Source organism: Hemiscyllium ocellatum, chromosome 34 (assembly GCF_020745735.1).
Source record: "Hemiscyllium ocellatum isolate sHemOce1 chromosome 34, sHemOce1.pat.X.cur, whole genome shotgun sequence".
NCBI lineage: Eukaryota > Metazoa > Chordata > Chondrichthyes > Orectolobiformes > Hemiscylliidae > Hemiscyllium > Hemiscyllium ocellatum.
In genome coordinates this window covers 18,547,312-18,559,455 of record NC_083434.1, presented here as the reverse complement: position 1 = coordinate 18,559,455, position 12,144 = coordinate 18,547,312, and the positions used below count along the sequence as shown (strand labels likewise).

The window sequence follows — 12,144 nt, the reverse complement described above, 5'->3', positions numbered from 1 at the left end:
GCCAAGTCATAGAGGTGGGATGGAAATTTCACTTCAAAAAGGTACACAGAAAAGCAAACAAAAGGTAAGCACCATTTTAAATTGGAGCTTGACCCATTGGTCAGAATTGAAGTGTCAAGGGCAATGGAAGATGTATGTTGATATGTGAAGCCTTGTAGCTGAGGCCTCATTCTCGCTTTGTAAATCAATTTTCACTGTTTTAGGACATATAGCTCCAGAAACAAAACAATTAAAGGAGGCAATTTAGTAAATTGTAGGTAAATTCATCAGTACTCAGGTTTTCTTTTGAAATTCACGTACACGTGGGTTCCAAAGATGTACACCAACATTTCTGCATGGACGTTTATACGATAACATTAAACAACAACAACTGAATACAAATATAAGTCATAACCATTTTTGTCAGATTCCACTAAGCTTCATCACTTGTTCTATAAAATAAGCAAGTTTTCAGGTACTGAAGGGTGAAATCTACTTCAAAGTTAATCTTGCTCATGCTAAAATGAATACAAGTCAATTTTGCCCGGTTTTCTAATCTAAACTTTGAATAACTTCAAACTCTTTCCAGTAATGTAATTGTAAACATAACTTATCATCTACCCTTTAAATCCAAATTATAAATCCTTCCCCAGGCAGTCAATTTCATTGAGAATAAAGTCCATATCCTCACGGCTGACCTGGGGACTAATGATGATTTGACGGAAGAAGTTGACTTTGTCACGATGAGGTTGGTAACCCACCATCATACTGCCTTTCTTCATCATCCTTTCCTTGATTACTGGTGCAACCTGCAACATTAAAAGAAAATAAGTTCAATAAGAATGCCAGACAATAAATTTGATACCTTCCTATCTTTTTACTCTATATCTTTTGGAAATGGGAAGCATTAATCCTTTTTTCTGGGTTCAATTGGTAAGTAGCATCAAGATGCATGATCATAAGGGATTAGCATTCCTCGGATATAAAATTATCTTCAATATCAAGTTATATATTTGGAAGTGAGCAAAAATACAGGAATGCAATAAATATGAGGAGACGACTTTCCATCATTTTACACAGAATCTCCAGCACCAAAATTGGCCATTTACCCCAACTTTATCATGCTACAGGGAAGTCTCCTCCAACCTTATTTCATTTCATCCTAACAACAATTCCTCAATTCCTTTCTCCTTCATACATGTATCTCATTTCTCATGAAATGTATCCTCAACACATCCCTCTGGCACTGAGTTCCACGTTCTAACCACACTCTGGAGGAACAGCATTCCTCTGATTTCCCTACTAGATTTATTATTGATTATTTGCCATTTATCCAAAGCAGAGATGCTACCAACAGTTTGTGCAAATCTTTTTTCCCAGTAGTTACTTGCAGCTCTTCACAATTGCTGAACATGCACGGGAAAATGAACCAAATCAAAAGATTAACATACTATTTCCCTCAGGAACATTCAAGTTCTGATGTGATGTTACTGTGCTGTTCAAAGATTAAACAATATTGTAATAGTCTTGAGTTCTGTCCAAAGACAAGATCTACCTGTAGCACTGCAATCTCCACCAAACAGAGGGCAATGTATAGCTCCAGACTCCACCCAGATTAAACCCTACAGTAATTTGAGCCACATTGGCTGTCCAGTCAACCAGCCCTCCAAGGAGTCTGAGTTGATGTGACAACATGCACTTTTACATGGAGCATGACAGTGATGATCGAGGCTCCAAATTCTTTCCATCACATAACTGATCTGGAATTTGCTCCACAGTCTTACACTATATGCAGATAAAACATTTGGACAAGAAAGCTACTTGCACGCATTGTCAAGCATTAACATCTTGCTCTTTATATTGCATACTAATATTACAGCAGTTATTTAAACTAGGCGACACCTCTATGCAGTTTTGAGAGTAAGTGATAGCCCAGTTGACACCACAGTGATGTCTGCAATATGTGTATGGACAGCAGGGACAAAATATATGGATGGAATTTCATTGATTATACATGGTCTTGTTATGAGGGAGGTGGATATGGATGGAGTGTGATTAATTGCATTTGGTATGGCCATCTGGAACAGAGTATATGGGTGGGATTTGATTAATAGTATGTGGAAATTATCGTGCAAGTGCTGCAATGAAATTATAACAGAAGTGGAACACAGCATGATTGAAAGTGAATCACAGGGTTCTTCATGTATTGTATATTAATTTGGTAGTATTACATTTAAGAATGCTTAAGCACTTCCAGTAATTAGCTTTCCACTTTTATCCATCTCACTTTTTAAAATGCAAATTTGCAACACTCCAAGTAAACTGTTAGGATTCTCAATGCACAGCTCAAACCTAAACATTTACATTCACCATATGCAAAGTACCCAGGACTACTTCAGCATTAATACTCATTTGCCCTTTTATCATGTAAAAGGTGACTCTATAGTCAACATTCCACATTTGTAACTGACTGTCTGAACACACATTAGACATTATATAAAAAATCTTTTCAAAAATTGCAACACTATATTTTTAGTGTTAAATTCTGATGAAAATTGAATTTTTCAATGAGAATACACGATGAAGCCCAACAGTTGACAAGTTCCAGAACATGTTTGGGAGCTCGCAATAACATCCATCGCTGATCCTGTATTAATGTCACATCTGGGTTAATTTGGATTGCTGATTTTGCAATATCCCAAAAGTTGTATAACAACAGCAGGTGTTATAATTGTTATGTGGATTTTACTCTTAAGGTCAAGATACTTTAGCTCATTGTTAACAAAATCACCCAAACAATTCGTTAACATTGTTTAGAAATTCTTTCAGGATTCTTTACTTAAACCAAAACTTAAATATGACTCCTCATAATTGGGTCAGGTTGAAGTTTAATAAAACAGCACTGGTCTGATAAGTACAAGCAGACTTTATAATATTTATGTTATGCCAGTAAATGTGAAAGGACTGTTAAATTGCTGTGAATTACATCTTTTAAAGCCTAAAATGATGTCTATAGGAAATAACTTGAGCCATGGTTTGCTTTTTGAGACTGGAGCCTCACTTGTTACCATGATGAAGAACGTCTCTGCCTTGGCAAAAATGCCCGTGGACATCAGCAATTGCAAGATCCATGCCCCAAAGCTGGCACTCTCATTTTAATGGAAGCAGGATGGGACATGGTCCATAGTTTGTGCATACATGGTTTCTTGAGGCAGCATCTTTAATTGATTAATTGTCTGTACTCAAATCTGATCATGGAAGCTCTGGTGCCTGGAACCAGGGACGTGGAGATTAGTGCATATCTGTTCTCACAGCATTTCTTTTGGAGGATAACCTTGAGAACCCCTTTAAGAAGGTGGGATACCCTGCAGATATGGTCCTAGAACATGTTGGAATAAGAATCAAAGATCCCTGGCAAGATGTGTCAAAATGTGTATTCATACATCAGAGGTTTTAAACTTTGAACACAGTACTGGAGCCCCAAGGCAAGCATTATTCCAGCCTACCTTGGGAACTGGCGCCCTTTTAAGTACTTCCCATGTTGCACTGCTCAACTTCCAATTCATCTTGCCATCCACACAACTGAAAGTTGGAAATGCGCGCAGTATCTTAAAAGGTCAGATGGGTGGAGTCGGGATTTCTCCCAACCCTTTACATCCAACACAGGAATGTAAATCAGGGCCCACATCTGGGGTAGAGTGTATTAGATATCAACTAATCAACCCACTGACCACTGAGAACATTCAACTAATTATATGCCAATCAGGTTAAGAGTTAATTAATAAGCTCCTCAATATGCAGGCCTATTGCAGCTCTCAGCAGTGTTATCACGGCTCCTCAGAAGCAGATGGCATTTCAGAGCAGTGGGATTAATCACAAGAAAGCCTGAGGCCTGTCAAGTTAAGGAGTTTGCAAAGTCTAACACTAAGTTTTAATAATAGATTCCAATCTACATGATATCTTACTTATAATGGGAACCTACCAAAAGTAAATATTACCGACACATAAAACTGTCAAATGGGAATTAAGGTTATTTCTGATTTAAAGCCTTCCAACAGGTGTATACAATAAATATGAGCAAGCAGTTTTTTTTTTAAATCTAGTTTACCAGCTAAGAATGTTGTGTGACAATTTGTGGAGTAAAGTCATTTTCCATTTATGTGAAGAAATTCAGATACAAGTGAGAGCTGCTAAATCTGCACTGTTGATGGCTCTGCTGTTTCAATACCAACAGCCTCAAGGGAGAATGGATAGCTCCCAGAACTAAATAACGTGCTGAGGTTTGCAATATGTGTTGGTAATCATACATATGCAAGCATCTGCATGTATCATAGATCTGTCAGACACAACAGTCAGTTCTTCTATCACGTGATCGTTGCATCCTTATGCAATCCCGTATTATAGAAAACTCCTGCTTTAGAAACAGTTTTAAAGTGTTGGCAATGTAATCGCATTACAGCCAACACACATTTTAAAAGTTCGCACTGTAGAAATAGCTCCCCAATCAGTCAATCATGTGACAGTGAATTTGCATTAACGAAACACGCTTTATAACAGAACGACCTGCATAAGATTATGAGTAACTGTGGTGCACCAGGGTGCTCCTACCGCTGTTGTGGGAGGGAAGCGAAGGGGTGAGGGCCAAAGTTTGGGAGATGGGTCAGATGACTAAGGGCCCTGTCAATCACGCTGATGGGGACTCCTCGGTTGAGGAGGAAGATGGACATTTCGGATGCCCCCTTGTAAAATCGATTCTGAACGCTCAGTGGACCCGAAAAGTCACTCTCCTCAGATGCTGCCAGACCTGAATTTCCAGCAATTTTTTCCCCCAATTTCCAACATCCACACTTCTTTGGGGTTTTTTTTTATGAATAACTGTGGCTGTTTCCCTGCTGCTGACCAGTATTTTGTTTGGTCACTCTTTGAAGTTTGAGATATGTTGAGTATGTACATTGCTGACATGTAAATGCTGACAGAAGGGAGTAATAAATGTTGGCTCAGAATTTGCTTAGGGTGTCGTTTTTGGTGCATACACCAAGTAAGATGCTGTTCCTGACCCTTCAATACCAATTAGTTTGTGCTGTAAGTTGTTGGAAAAATGAATTGATGATAATATTTGGAGCTCCTGTTACTGATAGTATATCCTCTTCAATAAATACATTTGCAAATAGAGAAAGAAACTGAACAAACAATGGATAAGCAATGGGACTAATTAGAGGCCAATTAGTATTTCATTTATTTAGTGTGTGTGTGTGTGTGTGTGTGTGTGTGTGTGTTGGGGGGTTGGGGGGTGGGGGGGAGTTTCTGGGTGGGCCAGCATTCAGTTCCTATCCCTACTTGGCAATGAGCACGTGATGGTGAGCTGCCTTCTTAAGCTGTTGCAGTCCATTTGGCACAGCAAACACGAATGATGCTGTGGTGGGCAGTGTATCCTAGGATTTTGACTGAGTAATGAGGAGCATTCTTCTTGTTGACCAAATGCACCTCAGGGTTTCCATCTGACAGAAAATGTCAGGCCTTCTTGAAAGGTGGCACCACATCATAACTCAGGAAGTCTTCACTACTTAAAAATGTAGTTTTATAAAGAAAGTTTCAATTTTGGTGCAGTCAAGGGTATTTGCATCTCTGGGTCTTAAGGAGTTGGGCACTTGACTCCAGTGCAGTGATCCGCGTGAGAGCTGCACTAGTAGAGCTGCTGGCTTTAGATGAAACAAAGGAACTGTCAACCCTTTGAGGTGCAGCGATGGGTCTAAGTGAAGAAAGTTGAAAGGCAAATTTTTTTCTGAACTTCTTGTCAATATTTATCCTTCAAAAAAGATTCTGAAGAAAAAGTATTAAAGGATATGGGGCATTTGAGGTTAGCAATAATCAGCCATAAACTCACTGAATACGTCTGAGGAGCTAAATGGCCTACTATAGAATCCCTGCAGTGTGGAAGCGGGCCATTCAGCCCATTAAGTCCACACTGACCCTCCAAACAGCATCCCACCCGGACCCATGGCCCTACCCTATCCCTTTCTCCCTGCACTTCACTTGCTTAATTCACCTAGCCTGCATATCCCTGGACACTACAGGCAATTTAGCATGTTCCTAATCTTTGGACTATGGGAGGAAATCAAAGCACTGGGAGGATTACCCATACAGGCATGAGGACAATGTGCAAACCACACAGACAATCACCCAAGGCTGAAATCAAACAAGGTCCCTGATACTGTGAGGCAGCAGTCGAGAGTGTGACGCTGGAAAAGTACAGCTGGCAGCATCCGAGAAGGAGGGGAATTGACATTTTGGGTATAAGCTCTTCATCAGGAATGATGCTTGTGGGCCAGGGGGCTGAGAGATAAATGGGAGGGGTAGGGGCTGGGTGGGGGAGTGGTAGCTGGGAATGCAATAGGCAGAGACTCACTGAGATCCTTGTAGAGAGAGGAGGAGAACATCTTCAAAGTAGGCATTCTTGGAAGAGGCTTCGCAGTAGGGTTGAAATCAACTAGGAGAAAGTGAGGACTGCAGCTGCTGGAGATCAGTGCTAATCACTGAATCACCGTGCTGACATGTCTTAGCCTAAAAATTGTAACAGGAATTGAACAACTCTCACTTGAAATAAACTCTTGAATCAATGTATATTTCTCTTATGTGCTGTTACAGGTATATGTATATGTGGCAAGTATAAGACACTACCTGCAAACTGGGTACACAAATATATTTCACAGTGTCCCACTGCTGACTCTTGTTTAAACACCACATTCCTGAGTATATAACATGCCTTTCAAGTCCTAAGTATGGGATTTTAAAGTTCAAGTTAATCACTGGACATTGAACGCTCCATAACCTTTTTTTGTTGCTAAATCCCTATTAAGCTTTATGAGAAAAGACTGTTATTAACTCAAATTGGCACTTGCTTATTTCAGTGGAACAGATCAAAAGCATTTTGGGAAACCACTGTAAAGCTTTAGTTTGCTTTCTCAGAGGATTTATTTAACCCCCCTCCCACTTTTGCTCAATATTACCCAATCAACTTTGTGGCAGGAGGTCTAGAATGGATGCATAGTAAATACAGGCTAAAATTTCCTACATTTTCCCAAGTTAATGGCAAAAGAACTGACTAACTGCTCTGTCAGCAGTTCCAGAAGAGACAAAGAGAACAGATATTTGTGTAGTGCCTATCCTAGTTCAGGAGGTACATAGATAATAGGAGCAGAAGTATGCTATTTGGCTCATTGATCGTAGCTGATCCTTTATCTCAATGCCATATGCTCACTTGTCATCTTTAGCCACGTTAGAAGTCTATTTCTCTCAAATATATTCTGACTTGACCTCTACAGAGTATTCCACAGGTTCACCAACCTCTGAGTGAAGGAATTGCTTCTCATCTCAGTTCAAAATGTCCTATCAAGTTTCCTGAGTTTTGGACCCCTTTACCAGGGAAAACATCATCCCTGTATCTGTGTGTAATTTTATATGTTTCAATAAGATTTCCTCTCATTCTTCTAAACTCCAAACAACACTGGCCCAGTCGACCAAATCCTTTGTCAGACGTGCAATCCCGGGAATCAGTTTGGAGAAACTCCACTGCACTCTCTCTATGGGAAGTACATCTTTTCTCAAATAAGGATATTAAAACTGCATGCAAAACACTAGGTGTGGTCTCACCAAGGCCCTGTAAAGCTGCAGTAAGGTTTCTTAGTTTATTGCTCAAACCCTCTTGCAATGGCAGCTGAAGTACCAATTGTCTTCCTGAAAATGAACCTTCCAGCTCAGCGAGCAATCCTCCATTCGGAACCTCAACCTGAGCTACAAATCTTCTCAAAACTCATGTCTTCCTGACTGTTTGCTGCAGCTGCATGCTTGCTTTTAGCGACCAATGTACAAGAATACCCAAGTCCCTTCATACATCCATATTTTCCAATCTATCACACTTTAATAATGAGCTGCCAATCTGGTCTCCCTACTTAAGTGGAGACCGTCATGCTTACCCTGTTTATACTACATCTGCCATGCCCACTCACTCAACTTGTTTAAATTGTCTTGAAGCCTTTTTACATCCTTCTCACCACTCACAACCCCACTTAGTTTTGATTCACTCATCCAAATCCATGGTTTTAATTGTGAATAAGTGGGGACCAAGCACTTATTCAGCACCCCTCTCACAAACATATTCCACTCTAAAAACAAGCCATTTATTCCTGCTCTGTTTCCAATTATCTGCAAACCAGTTCTCAATCCATGCCAGTATACTAAACCCTAATCCCGTGTTTTTGAATTGTTCACTCATCTCTCACTTGGACTTTATCAAAAGCTTTCTGGAAATTTAAATGCACTACACCCATTGGTTTTCTGCCAAATGTTCAACTAGTTACATCCTCAAACTCCAGAATGTTTGTCAATCGTGACTTCCGTTTCATATATCCATGTTGACTTAGAAAATACCAATGGTATTACACAAAGTGTCCCTGTTATCATATTCTTTATAACAGCCTCCAGCATTTTCTTACTACTGTTGTTAGGGTTATCAGTCTGTAATTCCCAGTTTTGTTTTAAATAGTAAGGTTACATTTGTCATCTGCTCAAGAATCTACTGAATTTTGAAAGATGAGAACAGTGCATCTACTATTTCCAAGACCACCTCCTTTTGTATACTGGGCTGTAGATCAATTTTCAGTTCCATTAATTTATTTAGCACTGTTTTTACTAATATAGGTACACAATCCTTTATCTGAAATCCTTGGGGCCAGTTGTTTTTCGGATTTTGGAATTTTTCAGAATTCAGAATAAATGACATTTTCACAGTGAAATGAAAAATATCTTTCCGAACTGCAGACCCACATGTGACTACTACCAGCGCTGAGACACAATTGATGCCTGCCAATTGATGCCTGCCAATGCTGCCACATCACATCTGAGTGACATGGGTCGAATGGGTATGAAGTTGGGTCACCTGTTCACACGCCAAACAATCTTGTTATGCAGAAAAACACTTCACAAATTAACTTTGGATTTTGGAATTTTGGATAAAGGATTGTGTACCTGTACTAATTTTCTTCAATTTCTCCATCCCAACAGATCATTGCTTCCCTAGCATTCCTGGAAAATTATTTGTGTCTTCTATGACTACAAAAATAAGGTAATTTTTTAATTGATGTGTCATTTCCTTGTCAAAGTTATAGTTCTCTATTACCAACTTGCCAGTTTCATACTGTGAGGAACCTACATTTTTCTGTGGGAATCTTCTTTTTACAACCTTATAAAAGCTCTTATAGTTTGCTTTTATGTTCCTTGTCATTTCCAACATACTCTACAGCTCAAAATTATTTCTTGCATTAGAGTCACTGTTGTATATAGGATTACAAATGTTTTTAACTGAATTCAACTGACTACCAATTTTGTCCCACTCTGATGTTTTTCAATATCAGTGTTAAAGTTATTTCTTTATGTTTATAGTATTGCAACCCTATATTTTTCCAAGTTATAAAAGAAATAGTGTTCCTATCCACAAAGTGTTTGGCAAATACCTTAGCATAATGATGTAGCTTGCAGTAACATTTAACTTGCATTTGTATAGCATCCTTGACATAAGAAAGTGTCCCAAGGCAGTTCACAAGAATGTTATCAGGTACAGCGTGACATTGATCCACATATATGGGGAGATGGTCATCTACACTGAAAATGTGTTGCTGAAAAAGCGCAGCAGGTCAGGCAGCATCTAAGGAACAGGAAATTCGATATTTCCGGCATAAGCCCTTCATCAGGAATGAGGAAAGTGTGTCCAGCAGGCTAAGATAAAAGGTAGGGAGGAGGGACTTGGGGGAGGGGCGATGGAGATGTGATAGGTGGAAGGAGGTCAAGGTGAGGGTGATAGGCCGGAGTGGGGTGGGGGTGGAGAGGTCAGGAAGAAAATTGCAGGTTAGGAAGGCGGTGCTGAGTTCAAGGGATTCGACCGAGACAAGGTGGGGGGAGGGAAAATGAGGAAACTGGAGAAATCTGAGTTCATCCCCTGTGGTTGGAGGGTTCCCAGGCGGAAGATGGGGTGCTCTTCCTCCATCCCAGGCGGAAGATGATCACCTAGGTAAGTTTAAGGAGTGTCTTAATGCAGTAGAGAGAGATATAAAGATGAAGGGGTATGGAAAGATAATTCCGATCTTAGCCCTAGGCAGCTGAAAAAGCAGCTCACAGCAGTGTGATAAAAATCAGGGAAGCACAAAAAGGCCATATTGGACTTGTGCAAGTATTTTGGAGGGCTGTGGAACCGGAGGAGATTGCAGAGATAGGTAGGAGCAAGACCAAGGCAGGAACTGAAAACAAGAAAGAGAGGTTTCGAATTGAGAAACTGACAAGCTGGGTGCTAGTATAGGTCAGAAAGTGCAAGACTGGTGAAAGAACGGGATTTGGTGTGCTTTCAAATGTAGGCAGTAGAATTTTGGATACAGTTGTGGAACACAGAAGATTAAAAAGCATTATTGCATCTCACATGCTTGATGCCATTGTGACAAATGTTACAGTCATGGCTTCTTTGCCTCTTCCCCTCTCTGAACAAAATTTACCAAAAACATTTGTTGAAAAGTTGATTTTGTGGCAAAAGAGGTTGATTAGCACCATCTGCTGGCGTAGGTCAATCTGTCATAGTACAGCACTAGGGCCAGATGATCAGGATGCTCTTCATTTGAAAAGTGAAGGGAGCAGCTATCTTCATTATATACCTGTAAACCAACTAAAAGCCATAAAACAGGGTGACTGCAGACATATAAGGAAGTCCTCCAATCCTCTTAAAGATTCTGGGATATTTTCAACCTTCCTGTCAACCTTCCACCTTCTGTTTGTGTTTCACTAAGTCACCATATCATAAGGATTGATTCTCTTTTCCTTAGCAATGGAATTGTGTGTGCTTGTGTGTTCCATACACGCGTGAGAGTGAGTGGTGATTTGTTGGGGGGGGGGGGGTGAAAGTCTCACTTTGCACCAATTTAGCCCGGTTGCCTCACAGTGCCAGAGACCCGGGTTCAATTCCCGCCTCAGGCGACTGACTGTGTGGAGTTTGCACATTCTCCCGTGTCTGCGTGGGTTTCCTCCGGGTGCTCCGGTTTCCTCCCACAGTCCAAAAATGTGCGGGTTAGGTGAATTGGCCAGGATAAATTGCCCGTGGTGTTAGGTGAAGGGGTCTGGGTGAGTTGCGCTTTGGCGGGGTCGGTGTGGACTTGTTGGACCGAAGGGCCTGTTTCCTCCAGGTAAGTAATCTAATCATTATGGCTGAGGGTAGGCTTGCTCTTGGCCTGGCAATTCAATGCCAACATTTCACTGTAAGTTGTCTACCCACCTGTGATTTTCAGCCAATAGGCATTTCGGTCTGAGTGTGCCTTTAACCCCTAAACTTCTAAATCAGACAAGCGTATGACCAAATGAGCCAAGAATAACTGAACACTTCTGAAGAAAAGGACTTTTCATTGACAACCATAAGTCATTAGTTATGAGTCAACAAGTGATGATAAGTAAACACTTTCTCTGAAAATGACACGGAAAGAAATATTTACTCTGCAGTTAATGAGAGAACCAGAGAAACACAGAAAAGGAGAACAATTCATTTGCTGTACTTCGTCAGTTCTATTTATTATAAATGAATTGGCTGAACTTTGTTAAAAACATCCATTGGTTACCGTGCCATGAATTCAGTTAGTGGAGTGCAGCTGAAAGTGAATACATTGTACTCCATCACAGGACACCACTGTGCATCTAATAACCTGAATCAACAGTACTATTGGCATCAGAGGATCCCACAAGCTGCTGATGGTCTCTAGCAGGTCTAACTCTATTAGTAGGTGCTAAATTGACATCAGCAGGTCTAGTTCAAATAAATAACAGGAGGCAAAGTAAATTGGAAAGGGGTCATGTGAAAATCATTGGTCACACTCCAGGGTCTAATCGATAAAAATGCAAAGTGCTAAAAGGCTGGGAGATCAACTTGAGCTAAGATTTACAGTAAAGGTCATAGTGAGCCTAACTCTGAATTTGTCATAAGTTCTGCATGTCTTTATAAATGTAATAGAGCTATGGATTTGCCGGCCTCAATTTACTTTATCGAGGACTTTTAGGAACATAAGACTGAGAAGCTGGTGTGGGCTGTCTGGCCCATCAAGGTACTCTACCTTTAAATAAGATCATGGCTTAGCTGCTTGT

At 40.3% G+C, this 12,144-nt stretch overlaps 1 protein-coding gene across 1 annotated transcript in view; it reads right to left on the bottom strand.

Moving 5' to 3' along the window:
* Window positions 1–527: 527 nt before the first annotated feature.
* Window positions 528–12,144, bottom strand: part of LOC132832330 (acidic amino acid decarboxylase GADL1-like) — a 112,799-nt gene continuing 101,182 nt past the window's right edge. Inside the window, exon 15 of the mRNA XM_060850252.1 lies at window positions 528–788. Coding sequence (XP_060706235.1) covers window positions 615–788 — 174 coding nt within the window. The 3' untranslated portion in view covers window positions 528–614. The remainder of the gene's footprint in view (window positions 789–12,144) is intronic.